The 25,182-nt window shown below is 42.7% G+C and overlaps 3 protein-coding genes across 8 annotated transcripts; 2 read left to right on the top strand and 1 right to left on the bottom strand.

Annotated features, from left to right (window-relative positions):
* The first annotated feature begins 9,851 nt into the window (after positions 1-9,851).
* Positions 9,852-11,144, top strand: LOC120296414 (histone chaperone ASF1-like). Its single transcript, XM_039318372.1, has 3 exons — positions 9,852-10,173; positions 10,916-10,966; positions 11,032-11,144. The coding sequence occupies exons 1-3, from the start codon at positions 9,852-9,854 to the stop codon at positions 11,142-11,144; spliced, it is 486 nt and encodes a 161-aa protein (XP_039174306.1).
* A 1,643-nt stretch (positions 11,145-12,787) lies between these two features.
* On the top strand, positions 12,788-21,686 carry LOC104437975 (probable protein phosphatase 2C 76). 6 transcript variants are annotated; one of them, XR_005551009.1, is made up of 12 exons: positions 12,788-13,168; positions 13,558-13,873; positions 14,428-14,555; positions 15,577-15,675; positions 15,862-16,020; positions 16,355-16,441; positions 17,106-17,197; positions 17,649-17,723; positions 18,899-19,115; positions 19,632-19,759; positions 19,835-20,040; positions 21,098-21,686. XR_005551009.1 is itself a non-coding variant. In XM_018874389.2 (10 exons), exons 2-9 carry the CDS (start codon positions 13,614-13,616, stop codon positions 19,070-19,072), a joined length of 1,074 nt encoding a protein of 357 aa, XP_018729934.2. In that variant the 5' UTR covers positions 12,788-13,168; positions 13,558-13,613; the 3' UTR covers positions 19,073-19,115; positions 19,632-20,105. The 6 variants fall into 6 exon arrangements, 1 of the variants encoding a protein (XP_018729934.2); XR_001987638.2 differs by lacking the exon at positions 19,835-20,040; XR_005551013.1 differs by lacking the exon at positions 21,098-21,686 and having other exon boundaries at positions 12,788-13,163; positions 19,835-20,105.
* A 601-nt stretch (positions 21,687-22,287) lies between these two features.
* LOC104437987 (pentatricopeptide repeat-containing protein At3g06430, chloroplastic) lies at positions 22,288-24,771 on the bottom strand. Its single transcript, XM_010051042.3, has 2 exons — positions 24,323-24,771; positions 22,288-23,825 (listed from the first exon to the last, which is right to left on the bottom strand). The coding sequence occupies exons 1-2, from the start codon at positions 24,725-24,727 to the stop codon at positions 22,683-22,685; spliced, it is 1,548 nt and encodes a 515-aa protein (XP_010049344.2). The 5' UTR covers positions 24,728-24,771; the 3' UTR covers positions 22,288-22,682.
* Positions 24,772-25,182: the final 411 nt, after the last annotated feature.

Raw genomic sequence — 25,182 nt, 5'->3', positions numbered from 1 at the left:
GCCCTTTGACACACCCTCTCTCCTCTCATCTCTCTCTTCCCACTGCTCTTCTTTCCTTCATTTCTTCTTCCTCTTCCCTTTGCTCACGCTTTCCTCATTCTCTCTCTCTTCCACTTGCCTCGCGGGGACAACAACAGAGTTTGTCCACCACCACATCTGGGTATCGGAACTCTTGATTTCTCGTTGACGACGGGACCCAATGTCGGCACCGTCATCATCTTCCTCCTCCGCAAAATCAAGTCCATTCTCTTGTGCACGTTTCTCCTCTCCTCCGTATTGAGACCCCCGTCTTCCTCACCAACCCCGACTCCCATCTCCCTCCCTCTCTCTCCTTCAAAGATTGTTCTTTGATTGATTTTACTCTTTTGGGCTATGCTTTTGTCTCCTCGCTTTTGTTCGGAAGAGGGAGGGAGATAGATTTGGCATGCAAAGTTCAGATTCAAACCGAGGAGAGAGACATGACAGAGGGAAGAAGAAGAAGGAACATGCGGGCGGAGGTATAGACGAGGTGACGTGCTGGAGGTAGGGCTGAGGTCAAAGAAGGACCATGAGGTAGGCGGAGGAGAAAGAAAAAATGAGGAAAGTGCGAGCAGAGGGAAGAAGAAAAGAAGAGCAATGGGAAGAGAGAGACGAGAGGAGAGAGGGTGTGTCAGACGGCTGTGCATGGTGGGGCCCGCGCGACACGTGTCACGCGATGAGTGGACTAGTATGATGACACGGTGGAATAAGAGTTGTAGCCAATATTTTCTCTTAGTTGATTCTTCACTCATAGGATCCATGACAACGACTCGGGGATAACAATAGAAGATCTCAATAGTGAGTCTTATCGATAGGCCTAAGGGAGGGCGAAAAAAGGGGTTTCATACAAGGTTTGTCCTCTCCCTCACATATTGTCAAAAGAAGAAGAATACCTTTTACACAAAAAGACAAAAGGGAAGGGGAGAGAAGCTTTCTTCTCAAGCATGCGTTGCTACCAAGGGTGTCTTCACTCAAATTGTCTTTGCTCATTTGCAACCTACTGCCCGCCATTGCTGTTTTGATGTTGACCGCTACTGTTGTTGCCCCAAGTGCCATTGCCCTTACTTGCCTTTGCCGACGTGACCCAATGCCGCAAGCCGCAGTCTTGACTGTAACAACCCAAACTCTATCTCTAGGGTCTTGAGCGGCCGATATTATTCTCGCGAGGTCGCAGGCTCGTTGCCGTCCCAAATTCTTTTTTATCTTATTATCATACACATGCAAAAACGTGAATAAACAACTCTCCAAACAAATAACAATTGGAAGACTAGGATAATAGTACTTTTAAAAGCTCTTTTTCTATAGGCCCTCTTTACCTTTTACATCACATTACAAGCTTTCATATAGGCTAGGGGAAATTTCTATCTCCTCTAGCGTGATTGCAGCTCTCAAAACGGACCTGAGACTTCCATGCTTACAAAACTAAAAGATGAGGAAGTGAGTCTTGGGAATTCAGTAAGTAAAATTCATATATCTCTACTACAAGCATCTCATTATTAAAGTTTAGCAAGTATAACATTCGCAAACAATGTCGATGACAGATCAATAGCAAACTTATTGCTACCCTCGAGTACATGCAAATGTCCATTACAACATGCTTAAATGCATACTTACCTTTGACTTATCAATAAACATATCAACATATCATACTTGTGCATAATTGGCACACATGCAAATTCATTTACCGTCGTCTTGGCTTGACCAGGCTCTCTCAGCTCGACCGAGGTTTCTAGCTTCTTGTTGGGCTTCCTAGCTCAAGCAGAGCATCCCGGCTCAATTGAGACATCATGGTGCTAGCTTATCAAGACATCCGGGCTCAACTTAGGCATCCTAGCTCAATTAGAGCATCTCAGAACTAGCTTACCCTAGGCATAAAGGCTCAAACTCAAGCATACAAACTCAACCAAGACACGACATTCAACGAATGAGGCATCGCCACCAACGCTATGTGGTGACAGGTGTTTTTTCCTCTTTAAGTGCATACATTTATGCATCATTAAGCCAGTTCTTATCTTTTCTCTTAGTCGACACATATATGGCTCGAAGGTGGGCTTATCCATTCGTGTGTGCCATGAGTTCTCGCACTTCATTGATAAACATGCCAGGAACAAACCTTGATCCGTGACTTGAACCTATCACTTAATGCCGATCCTCACACTGGACAAGACTCGGAAACAGCATGCGTCAATGCCGATTCGGGACCTTGAAGCTTGGGTACATCTCGCTTTAGTGAAGATCCTAAGCTCAACGAATCTTGGCCTCGACCCGGCATCATGCCGTGAATGACCATTGGTTCGTGACTTGATTCAATCACCAAGTGCAAAGTCCTCGCATCGATTGAGACTTAGAATCGGCACACTTTCATACTTCACCAAGACCTCATGGGCTTGAGTGATTCCCGTGTCAATCAAGACTTGGAATCGGCACACCACAATGCCATTTGAAGACCTCGTAGCCTTGGAATATCCCTACATCGAACGAAGCTTGGAATCGGCACACTTTAATGCCGATCCAAGGCCTTGTGGACTTGTGCAACCTTGTGTCATGGCCTTGGGCAATCTTGTCTCGTGTTGAACTCAACCCGAACGAACCTTGGCTTCATTCTGCACATAAATGACTCAAGTACATATTCAAAGATAATCATGAGCAAAACCATATAAAGGATCCAACATCCTACCTACCGCTTAATGGGTGAGCACCTAACTAGACTCGACAATGGAGACTACCGCCTTAGAGGAGAAATATGGATCTTACTTATCTGGGTAAACCTCAAGAATCCTAGAGAGAGTAGCTTGACAAGGGGCGGCTATGCAAGGTCGAGAGAAAGAAAAGAAAGGAGATGATGGTGTTATAATGGCAAAAGGTTTCCAATGATGGAAATGAATGAGAGGCTTATTCTATTTATAGATACCAACCCCATCATTACTTATCCAAATGGCTTAATCACTTTTCTTGGGGTGGCATGGTTATAAAGTCGAGGTGGCAAGCCTAGTTTGCATGGTGGCACGCCAAGAGTCTTAGGAGAACACTTGTCATCTTCTTATTGGATCACCTATTCTATGCCATCATGACTTAGTCTACTTGTTTTCCAAGGAGAATATTATGGTAATGACAACCATATTTTCCATGGACACCTAAGCCAATGACTTACCATTCTCATTAAATGCCTAGATTTGGTTAATCATGAGGATTGGATATTTAGCATATGCCTAAATTAAAGAACTTGCTTTCTGAGTTTTGGCCTTTTAGAATATTCTACCAACTTCTCTACTAATTAGTCTACTTAACCTTTGAGTCATTTGCTTCTTTCTAAGGTAAATCTTTGGTAATCATTATCAAATGTAGAAATGCCTACCTAAGGTGATGAGTCATCTCCTTCATGAAAGACCTAAGGTGTTCTAGAATGTTCTCCTTTATCTATTTCCAAAGTATATGACAAACATGAGAAATAGGTCATTGGAAGTACAATCAAAACCAAGCAAGGGCTTTTTTGTATACATCCCTTAAAGACCATTCCGACACACCCAAAGTTTGTGGCAAAGTCACCCATGGTGTGGTTGTCGTAGGCAGAGTTTACCTTCTTGACTAGATCGATGGCCTAGGGCATGAACTCAATGATCATCCTTTAGATCGGCTCAAGCTAAACGGATTGGATCCTAGATGAGCCTCAGGCCTCATTTAGGCCAACTCTCGATTTTTATGTGGCCATTTGAGATCGATCAAATCCATATCTAATACACGGTCATACCGAGTCGAATCATGGTCTTCCACAATTGGTACATGGTCGAGTGGAATCACCTGCAACTGGAACATGACTGTGTGGAATCGATCCATGATTGTCGATTGATCTATGGTGGACTTGACCATTCCTCAATCAATCATTTTGGTTGGACAGTCGTCCATTGACCGAACTACTCGGATCCGTTAATGTGGTCATAAGATTGGTCCATGACCGTTCTCTTGATCGATTCATGATCAGTATATGGCCGATTCTTGGAATGATCCATGACCTATCCTTGCCACTAGCACATCATATTCAAAGCCATTTCTCATAGGTTGAAAATCGAGATGTTACACTGACTACCTAACATCGAAGCTCAACCAGCCTATGCTCATGCCTATGGACTCACTCTAGATATCTCTATTTCACACAGACTCAAAATTGTAGCATATAGAAAGAGAAAAAAAAAACTTAATCACAATCCATCTTATCGATGTTGACACCTAATTTTTTTCCCAAATTAATTAATTTAAAGTAGTGTTAAAGGTTAGGAATTAGTCACAAAAAGGGTTATTATTAAAAAAAAATAGAGTTAAAAAAATTCGAAAAAAAAAAACGAAAATGGTCGACTTGGGCCGAATTTGATCATGGCCCGATCCGCCTCTCTCTCTCTCTCTTTTCTTCCCCTACGCGCTGGGCCTAGCCCAATCTCCTTGCTCTTCCGCTCGACCCAGCCCATTCTCTCCGTCCGACCGGCCCAGCCCTTTTTCTTTTCTTTTGCTGGTCTTCGCTTGAAGATTTGCAGAAAACAAAGCAGCAAGAGGGCAGCTGAAAACAGGGGCGGCAAAGGATCGGTGGCAGGCGAGCGGTGTGATCCGTAGATCGAGGATGCAGTCCAGCCGACAAGCTGGCAACTGCAGGAGCCATGCGTGCTTGCTAGCCGGGCATAAAAACCAGAGAACAGAGAAACACCGAGAGAAACACAAAGGGAAACCAAGGGGAGAGGAAGGAAAATTGGCCGGATAGGGAGCCGAGAAGCTCCGGACGTCCAACTGCCGCCAGTGAGTTGCCGACCGCCACTGTAATCTTCGGAGCCCAACAACATAGGAAAGGGTAGAAAAGAGACAAAGCACAGGGAGAATCGAAGAGAGAATCCGAACCAGAGGCAGGAAGCTCGAGGGAAAAGTGAGCCGTTGCCAAAGTCTCGTACATGCACCATCATCCGCCGCAGCTCCTCCCCGGACAAGGTAGGTCCTCTGAAACCCGTTGCCCCATTTTTTGGAAACGCTCGGCCGGAGCTCGCGGTCGACCAGTTCGCGCATGCTCCGGCCCTCACCACCTCTGTATTTTGCTCCCATGCTCCTTATAAGTCATGATTAAATACTTTTAGAACATGTTCGAGGCTCGGCCGAGCCGTAAACCTTTGAATTTGCTAACATCCATTAGCTGTTCGACGAAATGCCTCAACGAAACCACCACATCCAACCCTCGACCGGAGCTTAGTTTTTGATTTTTTTGTTGCTTAGGATCATACCCCTGTCACGCATCGTCCCTATCGTTCTTCTAGCTTTTCGGTAGGTTCCCTCGCGCGGTTAGGGGTGAGACGAGGCGCGCATATTTCATCGGAATCACAGGAGACTCTCGGAACGCCGACCAACCGGTGGCCGGTGGCGCCCGGTGTCGGTCGGACGGAACCACCGACGCCAGACGATGGATCGGTGACTTCCTTAGGGCGGTCGGTACTCGCGGCATTGTCGGTGTCGGATCGGCGAAGGAGCCGCAAGAGCTTCGGCGAGTTGCGGTTGTGGAAGAAGAAGGCTCGAAGAAGACGCCCAAAAGAAAAAAAGAAAAAAAAAAAAAAAAGAAGAGGAAAACACAAAAGGGCTAAAAATAGAAAATATGAAATGGGCTTCGCTTCGGGCTTGTGCGAATGGGTTGATTCGTCGATGGACCGGGCCCCTCTATTTTTAGGGAATAAGGGCTAATTTCGATTCGGGCCGGGCTTTTTTTTTTTTTTAAAGGGAAATAGGAAAAGGTGGCCAGGCCTAGTTTCCTTTCGAAATGGGCCAATCGGCCCGCCTACCGGGACCGAACCCGGTTCGGTCTTCGAATGGACCCGATCCGCGGATTGGGCCGAATCGGGTTGGGTCAGACCGGACCCGACCCCATTCGCCCTTTTTTTTTCGATTTTTAAATTAAAATTAAAAAATTAAAAAAAAAACTTGAAAATTTTTTAAAAAAATTTAAAAATCGAAATTTTTTTGAGAAATTAAAAAAATTAAATTCAAAAATTCAAAAAAATTAAAGAAAAAAATTCAAAAAATTCAAAATTCAAAAAATGATAGAGTTTGGTTAGGAATTGCTAAGTGTTTGTCGTTTTAAGTGTAATTATGCATTTATTTTGATTATATCGCATGTTTAGATTGTATATCTTGTTGTGTTTAGTGGTATGTGTGTAGTCTTATGGTGATTATGACATCATTAGTTATGATTATTGGTGGATACGTTTAATGGTATGTGTGTAGTCATATGATATGTTTAATAGTATGTGTTTAGATTGCACCCATCTGATCACTTTAATATGTTTGTGGAGGAGAAAAATCAATTCAAGCTGCTCGCAAAAAATTATTTTGATAAAATGAAAAGATTAGAACCGAAAGGGCACTAATTAGCTAATTAGTGTAATCAAGTCACCGACTCTAGATTCTCTGGTTGCGTAGGTCGTGAGGTACGCTCCCATGCTTCACTTGGTTCCGAGTCGACCCCAATAGGCTAGTGGCGACTCCTTTTATGCAAAATTCATATGAAATATCCAAATGTCACACGGGGTATGGGCTTGGGAGAGCTCACGCTTAATCATGGGCCTTAGGCCCATCTTTTAGGCATTACCCCTAAACCTGTTCCCTCCTCCCGAGGGTAGGTCGCAACAATCGACAACACAATGGGGAATTAGATTTTTGCATTGACAAACAATGACGAAGCGAACAAGCCACATACTTAGGAGCAAGTCACTCGCTCCTTGAAGAATCCCATGGAGAATGGCTCCGAGTCTAGGAGCAAGCGCCGGAAACCAAAGGATGAGGACGAAGACAGAAGTGAACCTATTGTTGATCGGGATGACAAGCCACATTCTCATAAGTGATCTCGAAGAATCTCGGGCCGAGTCTAGGAGCAAGCGCTGGAAGCCAACGAAGCTCATGGACAAAGACAAGAATGAGAATGGAGACGGAGGTGAACCTGAGGCCGATCAAGAGGATGGGCGAGAGGAGAAGTTTACGGAGAATGCGAAGAGGAAAGAGGAGGAAGAGGACTTAGAGGAGTCCGCTGATGAGGCGAAGTCGATCGGCAAGCTAGTTATATTTTCTGGCAAAGGAAGGGGATGGAGGAGCCATTACGAGGCGTTCAAATATGATAAAAGTCAATATGATCTCACAAGTATTTTTCTTTTTATCAGTTTTCCCTTGGCGATTCTACATTGGATGGGGTCATTCAATCCCTCTTTCTAGTTTTGTTCTTCTTGTTTTTCATTTCATGTCGTTCATGGTTTTTGTGTTGGTCTATTGAGAATTGGCTTTTCGCAACATCAAATTTTACCTTCTTTTTTCTTTGTTTTGATGGAAAAGACAACTTTACTATAGTTTCTTAATGTCTACTTCATTGACAAATTGCATTTCTTTGGTCAATATAATCTTCTAGGCTACTTAATTCATTGAAAGATATGCGTCTTACCTTTGTTAATTTAGTAAAAATATTATTCTCGTGCTTTTTTTTTTTTTTTTTCGCTCCATAACACTTATTGGCATTTGTTTGCCTGTTTATTCGGTCTTTTTTTAACATTGTAATGTGGACGGACATATGCACAACCTCCCCTAAGAAAATTTTCCCGTTGAATTACCAATTAACTCCCCTTTATTGACAAATTGCATTTATTTGGTCTATATGATCATTTAGACTCCATAATTCAATAAAAGATATACGTCTTGCTTCCATTTATTTAGTAAAATATTATTCTCGTGCTTTTGTTTTTTTAACCCCACAATACTTGTTGGCATTCTCACTCTAGAACACTTCTTGGCATTCGTTTGCTTGTTTGTTCAGTCTTGATACACTTCTTGGCATTCGTTTGCTTGTTTGTTCAGTCTTGTTTGATGTTGTAATGTGGACAAATGTATACATGGCTTGTGGACGAAGACGAGGATAAGGACAGAGATGGAGGTGAACTTGAGGCTAATCAAGAGGACGAGCCACATCCTCGAAAGCGAGTCTCTCACTCTTGAAAAATCCTATGGAGAGCGGAGCCAGTTGATAAAACTCATGGAAGGAGACAAGGATGAGGTTGGAGAACAAGGTGAACCTGAGGTTGATCAGGAGGGTGGGTGAGTGGAGAAGAGTACGAAGAGTATGAAGAGGAAGGAGGAGGAAGAGAACTTAGAGGAGGAGTTCGCTTATGATACGAAGTCGATCAGTGAGCCGATTAGGTTTTCCGACGAGGGGATGGGGCAAAGGAGCTATTATAGGGCGTTCGAATACAATATAAATCAATATGATCTCATGAGTATTTTGCTTTTTATCAGTTTTCCCTTAGTGATTCTCCATTGGATAAGGTTGTTCATTCCCTCTTTCTTGTCTTGATCTTCTTATTTTTCGTTTCAAGTCATTCACAGTTTTGTGTTGATCTATTGAAAGTTGGCTTTTCAAGACATTAAATTTTACCTTATTTTTTCTTTGTTTTGGTGGAAAAGGCAACTTCACTATGGTTTCTTGATGTCTTCTTCATCGATAAATTGCGTTCCTTTGGTATATATGATCATTTAGGCTCTGTAATTCACTAAAAGATATACTTCTTGCATTTGTTAGTTTAGTAAAAATATTATTCTTATACCTTTTTTTTGGGATAAGTACACTAATGGTGCCAAAAGTTGTGTACGGCGCTCACTTTGGTGCCAAAAGTTTCCGGATCACTTAAGTGCCAAATCGGAGGAAAACGCTCACTTTGGTGCCACCGGCGAAGATTCCGGCCTCCGGCGAAAGATTCCGGTCAAAATGATTTTTTTTTTTTTAAAAAAATTGATAAGCCTTTAAATAACGTCGTTTTCGGTCCTCCTTAAGAAAACGACGTCATTTTGCCGTCCTACGTGGATGGCTTCATGGAAACGACGCCGTTTAGCTCACATGGGGAAGAAATTAGGGTTTCGGCGAGGTCGAAGCCGTGGCCGTCGTCGGGGTTGAAGCTACGGCCGTCGAGTGGCCATCATCGAGGTTGGGGTCGAGGTCGGGGTCGAAGCTACGGCCGTCGAGTGGCCATCGTCGGGGTCGGGGTCGAGGTTTGAGCCGCGGCCATCGAGTGGCCATCGTCGCGATCGGGGTCGAGGTCAAGGTCGGAGCTACGGCCGCCGAGTGGCCATCGTTGGGGTCGGGGTCGGGGTCGAGGTCGGAGCCGCTACCGTTGAGTGGCCATCGTCGCGGTTGGGGCCGAGGTCGGGGTTGAAGCCGTGGCCGCCGAGTGCAAGGACCGTCGAGGACGGCGACGGCCGGAGATTAGGTTTTGAATCGGGAGACACCAAACGGCGTCGTTTTGGTGTTTGGATGCTGACTCAGCTCTCCGACGAGCCACGTCGGCGTCAAAATTAATAAAAAAGGCCACGTCGGATTTCCGGCCAATTTCGTCGGAGTTGGCACCAAAGTGAGCGCTTTTCAAATTTTTTGGCACTTAAGTGATCCGACGGAAACTTTTGGCACTAAAGTGAGCGCCGTACACAACTTTTGGCACCATTAGTGTACTTATCCCCTTTTTTTTTGCTCCAAACACTTGTTGGCATTTGTTTGCATGTTTGTTCAATATTTTTTGACATTGTAATGTGGATGAACGTATGCACGGCCTCCCCCAAGAAAAATTTCCCACTAAATTGGCAATTAATTCTCCTTTATCAACAAATTGCGTTCATTTGGTCTATATGATTATTTGGGCTCTGTAATTCCATGAAAGATATACGTATTGCTTCCGTTAATTTAGTAAAATATTATTCTCATGCTTTTTCTTTACACTCTAGAAGACTTGTTGGCCTTTGTTTGCTTGTTTGTTTAGTCTTGTTTGACCTTGTAATTTGGACAAATGTATGCACGGCTTATGGATGAAGACAAGGATGAGGATGGAGATGGAGGTGAGCCTGAGGCTGATTGGGAGGACGAGCCATATTCTTGGAAGCGAGTTACTCGCCCCTCGAAGAATCTTGTGGAGGGTGGGGCCGAGTCCAAGAGCAAGTGCCGGAAGTTGATGAAGCTCGTGGACGAAGACAAGGATGAGGATGAAGACAGAAGTGAACCTAAAGCTGATCAGGATGGTGGGCGAGAGGAGATGAGTGCGAAAAATGCGAAGGGAAAGGAGAAGGAAGAGGACTTAGAGGAGGAGTTTGCTGACGAGGTGAAGCTAATCGGCAAGTAGTTAGGTTTTTTTCAATAAGGGGAGGGGACAGTGGAGCCATTATGAGGCGTTCAAATACGATGGAAATCAATATGATATTGTAAGTATTTCGCTTTTTATTAGTTTTCCCTTAACAATTCTACATTGAATTGGGTTGTTCATTCCCTCTTTCTTGTCTTGTTCTTCTTATTTTTCATTTCAAGTTGTCTACAATTTTTGTGTTGGTCTATTGAGAGTTGGTTTTTTGGGACATCAAATTTTACCTTCTTTTTTCTTTGTTCCGGTGAAAAAGACAAATTCACTACATTTTTTTTTATGTCTCCTTCATCGACAAATTGTGTTCCTTTGGTCTATATGATCATTTAGGCTTTGTAATTCATTGAAAGATGTATGTCTTGCCTTTTTAATTTAGTAAAAATATTATTGTCGTATTTTTTTTTTTTTTTGCTCTAGAACACTTGTTGGCGGTTGTTTGCCTGTTTATTCAATCTTTGTTGACATTGTAATTTGGACGAATGTATACACGACCTCCCCCAAGAAAATTTTCCCATTGAATTAGCAATTAAATCCCTTTATCAACAAATTGGGTTCCTTTGATCTATATGATCATTTAGGCTTTATAATTTAATGAAAGATATACGTCTTGTGTCTGTTAATATGGTAAAATATTATTCTCGTGCTTTATTTCTCTCTAGAACACTTGTTGGCCTTTGTTTGCCGGTTTGGTTAGTCTTGTTTGACATTGTAATGTGAAGAAACGTATGCACAGCTTGTGGACGATGATGAGGATGAGGACGGAGATGGAGGTGAACCAAAGGCTAATTAGGAGGATGAGCCACATCCTTGGAAGTGAGTCATTCTCTCCTCGAAGAATCCCATGGAGAGAGCAAGGTCGAGTTCAGGAGCAAGCACAGGAAGCCGATGAAGCTCGTGGACGAAGACAAGGATGAGGATGGAGAGGGAGATGAACCTGAGGCTGATTAGGAAGGTGGGCTAGAGGAGAAGAGTTTGAAGAATGCAAAAAAGAAGGAGGAGGAAGAGGACTTAGAGAAGGAGTCTGCCGACAAGGCAAAGCCAATTGGCGAGCTGATTAGGTTTTCTGGCAAGGGGAGAGGGCGGAGGAGCTATTATGAGGCATTCAAATACGATGGAAATCAATATGATCTCGTGAGTAATTTGCTTTTTATTAGTTTTTCCTTGATGATTCTACATTGGATGAGGTCGTTCATTCCCTCTTTCTTGTCTTGTCTTTCTCGTTCTTTTGTTTTAGGTCGTTCACAATTTTTGTGTTGGTCTATTGAGAGTTGGTTTTTCGAGACATCAAATTTTACCTTCTTGTTTCTTTGTTTTTATGGAAAAACAACTTTACTACGGTTTCTTGATGTCTCTTTTATCAACAAATTGCGTTCTTTAGTCTATATGATCATTTAGGCTTTGTAATTCACTGAAAGATATACATTTTGCCTTGACTAATTTCGTAAAAATTTTATTCTCGTGCTTTTTTTTGCACTACAAAACATTTGTTGGCATGTTTGTTCAATCTTTTTTACGTTATAATGTGGATGAATGTATGCATGGCCTCCCCCAAGAAAATTTTCCCACTAAATTGGCCATTAACTCCCCTTTGTCGATAAATTGCGTTCCTTTGGTCTATATGATCATTTAAGCTCTGTAATTCAATGAAACATATATGTCTTGCCTCCATTAATTTAGTAAAATATTATTCTTGTGATTTTTTTTATCACTTTAGAACACTTGTTGGCCTATAGGTTTCTACCGATTTGGTTCTCAAGTTCCGGGTTCTATCCTCAAACTATGTTCACCCTTAGAAATTATTATCATTTTCCTGAAAAATGACTTTCTAGAAAATATTTTTTAGAAATGTCACATTTTTTGTGAATAATTCAAGAACCAATTTAGCTTCATTCGAGTCCGAATTAACAAAACCAAGCCCCATATATCAAGAACCAAAGATGGGTCCTCGAGAAGTGGATAAACTAGCGATCTTGACAACAGCAACAACATAGACCAGATTGAAGTTAGGGTTGTGGTAGCCACTGACTAGTGAGGATCGAACCATCGAAGAGGCTAGGTGAGGTGACACCTAGGGTTGCACGACTTTTGGCGATGCAAACCTGCGATTGTAGACCTAGACATACGAATCTAGACCGTCGGCCACCTTTGTCGAGTCAAGTGCGACCGTCGGCCAGTCAACTAGGTCTGAAACATTTGGTTCAGCAAGGAAGAAGAAGGACAGTAATTTTAAGGGAGCGAAACTGAAATACGGAAATATAAGTGAGGGCAAAATTGAAAAGAAAAGATAACTCTCATTAATTTCGGAAAAGCGACGCTCCGAAACTGTCAAATGCTCGATCCGGTTCAAAGGCCTTCGTTATCTTGTCGGCAAAACACCTCAGCATTTCGTCAGAAGTCCCGGGCGGGGCGGGGGCGGCCCGGCGACAGCTACTGGTGACGTGGCCGTGACATCGGAAGGGAAGGGGGGGCGTATCCGTAGGCTCGACCGCATCCTACCGAATCTCCAAGTGGACGCATGAAGTGTGCCACGTTGCATTTCCCCCTTCGCTGCCAAGCTACAAAAGGCCAGGCCAGCACTCTACTCTTCCTCTCTCTCTCTCTCTCTCTCTCTCCACCGTTTTGCAATCTCACTCCTTCTCTCTCCCTCTCTCTCTCTAAGTTTTTACCTGTGTTTGTTGTCCGCTATATATTCCTCCATCTTCAATCCCTCTCTCTCTCTCTCTCTCTCTCTCTCTCTCTAGGGTTTCGGATTCTCTTGGTTTCTGCAGAGATAGGGAGAGAGAGAGAAGTCGCCTGTAGCTCTTCTTTGGTATATGCACGGTAGGATTCGGATCCATCCGCCCCGCCCCGCCCGCCCCGCCCCGTCGCCCGAACCGGATCGCCGCCGCCGCCATCCGATCGGCCGGATCTCCGGCCGTTTCCGTCCCGGGGAGCCGGAGCTCGGCGGTTCCTCGCGCGAGATCTGCCGTAATGTGAGCGTCCGCACCCGGCTTCGTTCGTAATTTTTGGCTCAGATTCAGCTCGACAGTTGATTTGATCCTGTTCTCTTTTATCCGTCCTCCGCTTAATGATTGAAGCGAGGCGTCCTTTCGGAAACGCGATGGAGCAGCTTGAGATCGAGCTGCGCGGTTTGGATTGTTGCTCTCTGCGCGTCTCGTGTTGTTAAGATTAGCATTTTCCGAGGTGTAAATCCACCTTTGAACCTTGTGGTTGTGTATCGCCTTTTGGTGGCGCGGATGATTCTATTTGTCGGGTCGATTAGTATATGAATGATCTGTTAGGATCGGTTGTGCTCTGGATAATTCTTGAAAAGATAGACTAATTGCCTTTGCGATTGTTTTTTTTTTTTTTTTTTTGTCAGCTGGGTTGGTTTCATTCGGGAAGTATCCATTGAAAGGCCTGGCTTGGGTGATTTAGATGGTATGCACCAGCTGCATAAGGAGTGTCATTGTTCAAGCTGCGGACATAGGGATATTCACCCGTGGAAGGCTTCCATCGCGCAGCTTCGCGAGAGCTTTGCATTCTGGATTAGCTCTGAATCGTCCGTGGAAGTGCAAAGTTAGAACGAGCAGCAAGATGATGGTTGACACGGGAGCGATGGAGAATCGAGAAGCAGTTGTTGATATGATGATGGAGAAAGAGGACGATGGTGGAATTGCTAGCGGAGGATGGAAGAGGTTCTTTTTCACCAATAGCTACTCTAACGTGGTTTTTTCTTGTTCTAGCTAATTTGGGTGGTCTCTTTGTTGTCTTCATTTTTCTCTTGCGGTGGGTGTTTGATTTCAGAGAGAGCTCACATTTGGATGTTTGTTTAGTTTCGTCTGAGTCTATCTCTCGTGTGCTGTATGTCACGTATTGAGCGAAAAATCTGAAGTCCATTTCTACATTTTCAGAAAAACAACCTTTTCTTTGTAATTACTATGATGCAATTGGAGCTTCTCTACAGAAAGAATCTATTCAGCTAGTGCTTTGGATGCAGATATTGAATTAGCCCTTCTTGCTATATTTTCTGCTACTCCGTTTGCCTCCTTCATCTATTGCTAAATTAGAACTGTTTTGTCAAACACCCACATCTTCTTTTTTATTAGTTTCTCTTTTATGGAGTTTGGCAAGAAATGATTAGCATAGGCTCATGATTGCATGCTTTTGGCTAGTTTGACTTGATGTTTATTGTTCTAAGGTAAAACCCATTGTTTAGTAATCAATTCTCCTTTTCTTTTCCTTTTTGCAGTGAAGACGGAAAACTGAGCTGTGGATACTCCAGTTTCCGTGGAAAGAGAGTTACCATGGAGGACTTTTATGATATTAAAACTTCGAAGATTGATGGAGAAACAATCTGCATGTTTGGAATATTCGATGGTTGGATTCTCTCTTGTACACTTACACATGAAAAGATAGAAGAGTTTCATGTCCTGTTGTCCATAATTCTGTCAAGTGAAGATAAGGTTGCCAACTTCTTAGGAAAAAAAATATGGATGTCTTGGAGTCACCGTTCCGCTCTGTAAAAAGCTTTTGAAATCGAAATTGGTGTCTCATCTTTTTTCTTTTTTTTTTCAATTCATGCCATTTTGTGGGGTGGAGGTATGAGGGTGAACGGTATAGGCACACATCTAACTGTTTATCATGGATAAGGTTCGACATTTTGTCACACGCATGCATGTGGACAAGTGAAATGAACATGTGAGCTTGAAGTTAAGTGGCATCAGACTGAATGAGGACAATCAAGTCTTTAGTGTGAAGCTGTTAAACCTCCAGACATTATAATTGAAGCTAGTTAATTGAGTATGATAAGATGGGAAGCTATTGCCAAATCCTGATCAAACTATGAAGCTCAATGGCTGATCTTGTTAAATAATAGAATTAGCTTCGTATTGGAATAACTGATGATATGGATTGGTGCAGATCAGGCTTTTTGTGTCTCCAGGAATTTGAAATGACCTATTCATTGATGTTTGTGTTTACCTTACTAGGAAAGTTTATCATTGATAAGTTGCTAGTTCTTAAATTTCTAGGAGTGGAGGTAGGTCACATTGTCAGAGTGTGGGGGACTGATTAGGTTTGTTTTTGTTGGTTACGCTCCTTACTCATTCTGATTGTTGTCATGTAAATCTGTCAATAACCATATATGTCTAGCCAAAAGGGTGGCATTATGGTCTTGTAATTCTGTAAATCGTTTCCTAGGACTTTGCCCCAGAATTGATAATGTATTGTTGGGAAGAGAAACTTAGCTAGGTGAAAGTACTGTAAGATTGAAGACAAGGTACTTCTATCAGCAAAATAGTGCGATGTCATTAATAATAGATTTAAAGTCTGTTAATACCACTTCATACTTGTATGACAGAGTATTTAAAGAGTCTCTTGGCATTAATATATCTTACAGGTCATGGTGGTTCTCGTGCTGCTGAGTATCTGAAGGAGCATCTGTTTGACAATCTTATGAAGCATCCGCAATTTATGACAGACACAAAATTAGCAATAAGTGCGTTCCTTTCCTTTGTATAATTACTTTATGCCAATAGTTACTTTTGAGACGTGAACCATGACTATGCAGTATGTTGTTTACTGCAAACATCACATTGAAAAATCACTTGATATATTTAATAATTCAGCTTTTGCCTAACATCGGTTGGTGTAATTCCACAACATCTCTTGGAATTTAATGCAGGTGAAACATATCAGCAGACTGATGTGGAGTTTTTAGAATCTGAAAGAGATACTTTTCGGGACGACGGTTCTACTGCCTCGACAGCAGTGCTGGTGGGTAGCCATCTGTATGTGGCGAACGTGGGAGACTCTCGGACTGTAATATCAAAAGCTGGCAAAGGTACCATTCATGTGAGGAGTCTTGTCGTCTGTGCCAATTCTACTGATGTTGAAAATTTTCCTGTGCCTTTTGGCATGCATTATATCTGTGACCTTAGATTTAGTACCTTTAATCTGTATTGTTAATGACAGTTTTTTATTATCACTAGGTGCTAAATCTAATCACCTTGAGAAATCCATTGCCACCCTGTGGTAACTGGATACTTTTGCTTCGGCAGAGTATAATCCTATCTAGCTAATATGTACCATTTGCAGTTATATCCACATGTTAAAGAACCATTAAGCTCTTTGCAGCTGTGGTTTTAGTGCATTAAATATTTCTTTTCTTTGGACAGCTATTCCTCTTTCTGAAGATCATAAACCAAATAGAAGTGATGAAAGAAAGAGAATTGAAAATGCTGGAGGTGTTGTTATGTGGGCAGGTATGCTTCTATTCTATCTTCTTCATGTGAGAGCTGAAATTCTGGGAGATGCATGTTGTGTTGAAGTTTGCGTCATGATGCCCTTGTTTCTGAAAATGATTTGACACTCTCTCCTGAGACCCCGAGTTAGACTGTTTTTTGAGGCAATGAGACTCGAAATGCAATTCTTCCTTTAGAAGTTTAGAACACTGATATGGAAATGCGGAAACTATTCCTACCTTCAGAGCTGACAATTTGTTGATTACCCTTTGCGATAACCTTTTATTATAATGGACTCATTGTGGTTGGATTCAAATGTTTGAAACTTTCAATGCTTCTGGGCTAACATCACGGGGGCATCTTGAAAGAAATAGGCTTTCTTAAATTGATACGATGGAGAGATGCTTTTATGTGCACCGTCACCCCCTTGTTTTTGTAATATTAACTCTCTGACTTCATTTGTCAGGATAGCATGTCTTATTTTACTCATTTTTTGCCACTACTTTCTCGTGATTGACTGCTGTCTTTGCAAAAGGCTGACACAGTCCTCATGTGTCCTGCAATATGCATCAGCTAGTGGTGTTAAATTGTTTATTTGGATAATATCTTTCATTTGTTGGCTGTACTGTTACTTTGATTAAAAATTTTAGCGACAAGTTGTCAAGATGTTTGCATATCTCATCAGGCACCTGGCGGGTAGGAGGTGTTTTAGCTATGTCTCGTGCATTTGGAAATCGGATGTTGAAGCAATTTGTTGTTGCAGAACCTGAGATTCAGGTAAGCATTGATTGGCATCTGGTCATCTTATTATGACCAAAAAAAGGGTTTTGAGTGTGTGATATAAGCCAGAAGCATAAGGTCTTATTCTCTTATCCATGTAGAGTGGAATATTTTGCGTCATCTTATACTTGTTGATTTGCTAGGTATTCCTTTTCTTTTCTTTTTCAAGAAAAAAAAAGTTCTGCCTTTTTGACTGTCATCCATGTTTCCTTTGTCTGCTTGACTGTCTGTCAATTATTCAGGAAGTCCATGCCTTGTTTTAGAGTTGTAGCAATAGCAAATGTTCTGCCCATGAGGGTTCCAAAACTTCTACCGTATGAAGGCGGATTTAACCGCAAAACAGAGATCATAATATAATGGCTATGGTAGAATTGCCGGCATTACGTGATGTAGAGCCAGGTTGATTTATCAAGGTTAGCATGCTTAAGTTGTGATTATGCTGTATCAGGATCAAGAGATAAATGAGGAATTTGAATTGCTTGTGCTAGCAAGTGATGGACTGTGGGATGTGGTCCCTAATGAGGTAAAGATACTCACTACATATGTCATTTGGATGCATTGTCCCCTTTATTTGCAAATACTAGGCGTAAGCATATGGGTGAAATGATCTCACAACAATATATCTTAAGGACCTCATAACGTTTTCTTACCTTTTAATTTACTTGTAAGCAGACTAGTGTGGCTACAATTAGGGTGTATTTGTTTAAAATTATTTCTGTTCCCGGAACACAAATTTTTGTTTTTTTTTTCCAAAAAAAAAAAAAGCATTTGTTTACACTTTTGTTCCCGGAAACAAAAAATCTTTTTTTTTTTTTTTTTTTTGGAAACAGATTTGGAAGTAGAAAAAACTTGTTTCTTTTCTGTTCTGTGAACACTTCCGAGAAACACTTTTTTTCTTCTCATTTTTTTCTTTTTTTCTCTTTATTTTTTTATTTTTTTCTTCTTCTTCCTTTTGCTGATCACCGGCCTTGGCCATGGCCGACGCCAATGATCGGCCAGATGGGGGCTGGCGACCTCGCCGGAGCGTTGCCGTCCCCTGGAGAGGCCGAGCCACGGTGAGGCTCGTCGGCCTGAGCCTTGCCGGGGCCTCGCGAGGCTCGTCGGCCCGAGCCTTGCCATGGCCGCGCGAGGCTCAGCCTCACCTGGGTAGGCTGAGCTTACCCAGCCACCAGCGAGGCTAAGCCTCGCCAGGCCACCTCCAAGATGGCGTCGCTTGGCTGGGCAAGGTTGGCCTCGCCTCGCCCAGCCCGGGTGAGGCTCGGCCTCCCCAGCCGACGTGAGGCCGACCTCATGCCGCCTGGGCGAGGCCCGGCAAGCTCGCCGGATGTTGCCTAGCCAGCAACCAGCAAAAGAAAAAAAGAAAGAAGAAAAATAAAAATATTAAAAAATTATATAAGTTTACCAAACGTGTTTCTGTTCTTCTTTTTCTATTCCAGGAACAGAAATTTTGTGCAATTACCAAACGCGTTCTTCTGTTCAAAAATTGTTCCCCGCGTCCTTACTGAGTAGTCAATTTTCAACTAGTGACTTCAAGAAACCATCAGGACTGAGCATAATATCCAGATTCAGCATCGACTTGCTTCAATCACAACGAGTCTACAATGCTTCCGAATTTTACCTTGAATCATATTTGATTTTCAAAATAAGAAGCTGAATCTTCCTGGCTCATCATTTGTTTTGTTGGTGCTCAATTCGCAGGATGCCGTTTCACTCGCACGAGGAGAAGAAGAGCCAGAAGCAGCAGCCAGGAAATTGACAGAGGCTGCCTTTACTCGGGGAAGTGCAGATAACATCACTTGTGTCGTGGTAAAGTTCAATCATGACCAAATTGGATCGAGCCTTGTGGAGGATCAGCGCCAAAACTCTGATTAGGGAGTCTCAAGTCAACGATGCATGTGTAGATTTTGTATAAGATGTAAGTAATTTAACGTCGTGATCTGTGCATGCATGCGGAGCTGATTGTGCTCGACAAGGAGGCAGCGATTTGTTCATTCATTGTTTGTGTTCCTTGTTCCCTCGTAATGCCGGAAGCCCTGGGACTCATTGCTCTCTCATTGAGCATTGTTATCTTTGAAAGCTGTGGTTCAGTAGTGAGTATTGCGTTTTTTTCTGATTATACATAGAATTTTGTGGTATGGGTCCTAATCGAAACGCTTTCCTTTCCTGAAATGAGTCTTGCTGGTGTTTCTGAAACCGACTTTTTATGAAGTCGGGAGAGATCATGGTCGTGCACCTATTTTATTGTTTTACTTAGATTCCGTTTGTAATTTTTTTTAAAATGATTTCTTGTTTTGTTGAAATAATTAGTAAATGAAGAGTGTTTTAATTATTGATAATATATGTAAATATTTTTCGTTTAAATGATCTTTTTTAAGAATTTTTTAAAATTATTCATTTTCAATGAAATTAAAGCTTCATTGATTTGTTTCAGGAATGCTCTATTTGTTTGGTTTGTTCGGGCAGATGGGCACAAGGTGGTTCTTGTCACGAGGAGGATCAATTTGGATCTGTGTGACCTTAGGGACTAGCAAACTGCCCCCGGTGCAGCAATATATTTATGTGAGGCTATTCCCCATACTTTGCACCAACTATTGTTAGTATGTCGTTGATTTTTTCCTTTTCTTGCCACCTCAGCCAGCCTTACCTTGCCTTGCCTTGGGCCATCTCTTGCAGTTCTAGTCTCGCCTCCAACCGTCCAATGTGGCATCACAATTCCGGCTAGCTCGGCTGCCTCAAATCTCTACTCTTCGTCTAGCCCTTCCTCACAGTTGCAGCCTCGCTAGGCACCTCTGCCCCTCCCTCACGATCGTAACCTCCCCGTTGGCCATCACTTCTGCATAGTACTTATTTCACTTTTGTGTAGTACTTATTCACTTTTGTGTAGTACTTTTTCCATTTTTCTTGAGAGTCCTTTCTTATTCGATCGAATAAGTACATTCCATCAAATAGAATTGTTTTACTTAATTCAACCCATTTCATTAACTGGGTTAAAAAAATAAATTCAATATAATGCTATTACTTTTCTAAATGAAAACAATTTTGCGAATGCTCCTACATGAAAATAAATAAAATGCAATATTAAATTCTACAGCAATTCAAATACCTTAACATTAACATTTGCTTAATTTTTTTTATCACTTTAAAGGGTATCGAAAGTCTTTTTTTTTTTTTTTTCATGAAATCTACTGTAACATACATGGTTGCACGCTTATAACAAATAATGAAGGCTTGAAGACACAATCCATGGTTGCACGCTTTGTATTATGAATTCGCATAATAGGCTTGGAGAAGAATTGGTCTTACATATCTCCTTTCACTATTTGGTAAGGAAATTTTTTTCCTACATACACCCATTCCAATAAATTTTTTTTTAAAGATAAATTTTAAATTATTTTTTATTATTTTTCTTCTTCATTGGCCGGTCATAAATCATAGGCCATCTGGCGAGCTTGAGCCTACCCAGCCTATGGCAAAGCTCTAGCTCGCCTTTGGCCGGTCGCCAGCTGTTGTCATGGCTGGCGAAGAAAATGAAAGAAAAAAAGAAGAAAAAATCAAAAAAAATATTTATATAAGTAAAGGGAAAAGGTATTTGACGAAGAAAAGTGAGGTGAAATAAGGTATGAAAAATTAGATTTTATCGAAAAGTTGGTATGAAAAATTAGATTTTATCGAACTAAATCAATAAAAATCGAACCGGTTAAAAAGTTTTGATTTTTAATATTATCCAAATCAAATGAGAATCGAACCAAAAACCTGAACTTTTCGATTCAGTTCGATTCAATTTTCGATTTGGTTTTTTACACCCCTAACCATGACAATTCCATGTAAAAGTATATATTAATTGACTTCTTCCTTTTCTTTTATTTTGTTTTGCTTCTGCCATGGACATCAACTAAGCTCTACGATCAACTCAACTTCTGACTCCTTCCACCACCGCTTCACTCGATGGCACGGAGCTCAATGCCTTTGATCTCCCTCCCATGCCTGAAAGCCACTGAATTCGAAGCCTTGGATAAAATAGGGCTCGTCGAGGGAGACTCTACGGAACTCACGTTGCATCAAACTCTTGTCAGCAAGGAGCTCAATGCCCTTTCGTGCTCCATTTAGCGATAGTTGGAGTCGCGAGACAGAGGCAGTAAGAGAAGGAAGGAGAGTTAGAGAGAAAGACGCAGCCGTAGGCGGAGGCGTGGCGGACATGGAAGCCAGCAACAAAAGTGTCGTTGGCGGCGGCAGCATTGTTGTTGGCAGCTGTGTTGGCTGAATTAGGATCAGATTTTCCCAATAAGGAGGGAAGATTGGGTTCACTTTGGATTCTTGTCTACTAAAAAGGCTTAGGTTAAATTCCTTTAACTAGAAAAAAATTCAGTTCAGATGTATGTTACCCCCCATCCATAAATTTTGCCGATTGAACAAGGCAACCATAAGATCTGTCTATTTTTCAAATCAACGAGTTAATGGTAGTGCACAGGTAATATTTCTCACCTCACCAGGTCACTCCCTTTTATGTTTTGCTATCCTGTGAGGTGGTCGCGAAGGGCTGAGTTGATAGTGCCCACGGCGGTGCCGCAGAGCATGTGGAGTAAGCCCTTGGACCGGATCTATAGTCAGTGACGGCGCTAAGGCAACAGACGTACACCTTGTGGTCGCCTATGTCGTCGAGGTGGTTTTCGGCTTTGAGGTCATGGTGGAAGACGGCGGCCATTGGAGACTTTAGTGAAGAGCTCGCCACCCTTGGCAAACTCCGTGACGTCGTAGAGCTCGGAAAGGGTGGCGAGAACCTAGAACAGGGAGACGGGGAAGGGATCCATGGCAAAACCCAGAGGAAGAAAAAGAAAGACAGACAAAAGAAAAAAAAAAGTATCCAAATCTGACGTGGAAAAAAAAAGACATAGATATCATTAACAGTAATGATTGGATGGAATGTTAACCGGGAGCAAACCTGAGTAAAGTGCGCAAATTGATGATTTGTTTTTACGAGTTGGAAAAAATTTTGGGGCTAGATTTGGACTCAATCTAAAGCTGGGGGTTCTTCAGGGAATCGAGCCTGATAAGGACGACCGAACGCAGACCGATTTAACGGAGGGCAGTGCCTTTGAATTTTCTTTTCCAATTCATTTCACCTATCCTCCACTAAACAAGTTGCTGAACACATTAAACGGAGAGCATACAACAATGCTTGATCACAGCTTTTCTCTTTCCTCGCCAAGAATCGCACAGATCCATGAATGATCACTTTTCCCACGGATCATAAAAGAGATTATCAATTACAGCACGCTAATCACCTCTGTTGGTACATCAGCTGTGTACATCGGTTGTGGCACTGAGGAAAGTATCCCAAAGCATCATCGGATCTGAAGGACTGCCGGGAGGCAGAACCCGCTTTAGCTGCCGAAATACCAGGAACTGCACCAACGGAGTAACATAACCCACGGAAAAAGCCCGTGTGCACCTGCACTAAGCCACAGTACTTGCTCGGGTTTCTTTAAGCATCCGTCGCGGACTCTGGCCCAAGGGCAGACTCGTTCTCGGACTCATCGAGAATAAGCTCCTTTTTCTCCTGTTCCAAATCATAGATCTTGTCATTCATTCCCTCTTTTCGATATGCCTCGCACATAATTGAGTAGGTGGTCGAGTTCGGGGGACAGTGCTTGTCTTTCATTCGCTTATATACTCTCTCCATTTCCAAAAGATCCTCAGCTTTTGCACATGCCGATATAACTGCATTATAGAATGATGTGTTCTCAGGTATTTCAAACTTCCCGGCTAATCTGACACTGCTTAGAACTTTATGGAAGAGACCAGCATTGGCATATCCACGTATAAGGCAGCAGAATGTCTTGGTATCTGCTTTCATACCCTCAGCGCGCATCTGTTCGAAAGTATATTCCATGTTCTGTGCATCTCCGACATCTGCAAAAGCCTCGATCACATTATTGTAAGTCGAGGTTGTCCAAGGAAACTGAAGCTTACGCATGTACTCCATCACGGACGACATCTTGTCATACATTCTTTTCTTTCCATAGGCACCGATGAGTATGTTAAAAGTCCGAGTTTCTGGTTCGATCCCAAAATTCCGGAATTTCTCGTACCATCTTTCCATTGCATCAATCTGCCCCTTGTTGCCAAACACACTGAGAATGATGTTCATTGTCCAGACATCTGGTTTACACTCCCTGCTCTCAAGCATACCCGAAAGTACCTTTTCCATCTGATCGAATTTTCCAGCCCTCCCATAACCACTTAAAACTATATTTTGTGTGACGGTGTTAGGAGTTATCAACCGATCAGCCATTTCCTGGTAAAGTGATTCAACCAAATCAAAACGTGAAGAGTCGATACACACCTTTATAAGAATACTATATGTGAAAACATCCGGTTGACAATTGGGGAGGCCCTTCATTCGACTGAGAATTGAGAATGCCTCATCGATGAGATTGTTCCTGCAATAAGCCCCCAGCAGAGCCGTGTAGAGTTGGGAAGTGGGTTCACATCCTTCTTCTACCATTGTCTCAAACAGCTGGCGAGCTCGGTCAGGTTGGCCCGATCTCCCAAGCAGAACAAGGAGTTTCATGTAAGTCCCTTCTTTTGGCTGATAAAACGGCTGCTCCCTCAGCATATCAAAAACCTGGACGAGCAGAAAGCAACTACAATTAACCTACTGAAAAACATCAACCGCCGCCACCACCGCCAACACCGGACATGGTAGCAACAATTTGGTACTGATTTAATCAGCAATGCCAAGTTAAACAACCAGTACACAAAACCAGCTGATTCAGCCACAATGTGTAATCTTCTCAAGAACAAGCATATCCAGTACAATACAAAGTAAAACAAATGCAAACCCTTCATCAAGTTGCACGACGATAAAGATTATCAGCGAAACAATGCAGATAAACAATCCATTCGACTTCGAGTAAAAAAAATTCGAGTCCAAGAACACAAATTTGAAGGTATCTGCTCCACAACCATCCCATAAAAGCAGAAGCAGATACTCCCTAGCTAGGCATTATCATATCATTCGATTCCACATATCTGCTGAACCTGAAGATCGACCAAATCATCAAGCACGAATTCGCACCCGCACACCGCCTAAAATCCTAACATTGCAATCAACCCGCTCACCTCAAGCGCTTCAGCCCACTGCTTCTTGAGAATGCGATCGGAAAGGGCTTCGGTGACGGTACAAGCCCACGCCTTGGCGTCGCTCCGCCGGTCCAGTCTCTTCTTCACGTTCTTCAGGGGCGGCCGCCTCCTCCCGTTCGCTGCCGCCGCCGCCCGGGAATTCTCCGAGATCCCGGGGTACTCTCCTTCCTTCCAGTGCCTCTTCTTCGCGGCCGCCGAGGAAGGCGATCCGGCCCCGCCCGCGGTCTTCCCCGCCGGCGGCGCGGACGCGCACAGGATCACCCGCCGGGACGACGGGACCGGGAGGGACACCGCCGCGCTCCTCCTGCCGGCGCCGCCGCCTTCGGGAAGCGGAGATCGGGGGAGTGAGGATGAGAAGGAGAGAGAGGGAGATGAAGAAGCCATGGGGGACTGGGGACTGCAAGCGGAATGCTTGCGCCGGAACGGTGGTGAGGTTTTAGCTTTGGGGAGAGATTGTGATATGACGATTTTACCATCGCAACCAGCCTTCAAATTACTCTCCTGGCCCATATAAGATCTTTTTATATGAGCTAATATCATAAAATAAAATAAAAAACTCAAATTGGTATGGTACACTTACGACGAAAGTAAAATACAAAAAAAAAAAAAATTAAATCTATTATAAATACACCAATTTAGTTATAAACTTTTTTAATCAATTTAGTTAATTTGGTCAATTTGGACGTTGATGTGAATGACCTTTTGATAATATTTATTTATTTTTTGAATTTTTTATTAATTTTTTCCCTTTCTTTTTCCTCCTCATTTTGGCTAGCGAAGTTGGTCCTCACCATGGTTGGGCAAGGCCTCACCGTCACTAGGTGAGGATTACGCTCGCC

This window comes from Eucalyptus grandis, chromosome 1, assembly GCF_016545825.1.
Source record: "Eucalyptus grandis isolate ANBG69807.140 chromosome 1, ASM1654582v1, whole genome shotgun sequence".
Taxonomy (NCBI): Eukaryota; Viridiplantae; Streptophyta; class Magnoliopsida; order Myrtales; family Myrtaceae; genus Eucalyptus; species Eucalyptus grandis.
The sequence above is the reverse complement of the archived record's forward strand: the minus strand, read 5'-3'. Positions and strand labels throughout refer to the sequence as shown.

What these genes read in the sequence shown, in the direction of transcription:
- LOC120296414 (XM_039318372.1), top strand. Translation starts at nt 9,852, where the DNA reads ATGTATGCACGGCTTATGGATGAAGACAAGGATGAGGATGGAGATGGA. An exon ending in TGACGAGGTGAAGCTAATCG is followed by an intron (nt 10,174 to 10,915) that starts GCAAGTAGTTAG and finishes TGTAATGTGAAG; the next exon opens with AAACGTATGCACAGCTTGTG. An exon ending in GGATGAGGACGGAGATGGAG is followed by an intron (nt 10,967 to 11,031) that starts GTGAACCAAAGG and finishes CTCTCCTCGAAG; the next exon opens with AATCCCATGGAGAGAGCAAG.
- LOC104437975 (XM_018874389.2), top strand. Translation starts at nt 13,614, where the DNA reads ATGGTATGCACCAGCTGCATAAGGAGTGTCATTGTTCAAGCTGCGGAC. An exon ending in GCTAGCGGAGGATGGAAGAG is followed by an intron (nt 13,874 to 14,427) that starts GTTCTTTTTCAC and finishes TCCTTTTTGCAG; the next exon opens with TGAAGACGGAAAACTGAGCT. An exon ending in GGGATGTGGTCCCTAATGAG is followed by an intron (nt 17,724 to 18,898) that starts GTAAAGATACTC and finishes CTCAATTCGCAG; the next exon opens with GATGCCGTTTCACTCGCACG.
- LOC104437987 (XM_010051042.3), bottom strand. Translation starts at nt 24,727, where the DNA reads ATGGCTTCTTCATCTCCCTCTCTCTCCTTCTCATCCTCACTCCCCCGA. An exon ending in AGTGGGCTGAAGCGCTTGAG is followed by an intron (nt 23,826 to 24,322) that starts GTGAGCGGGTTG and finishes CTGCTCGTCCAG; the next exon opens with GTTTTTGATATGCTGAGGGA.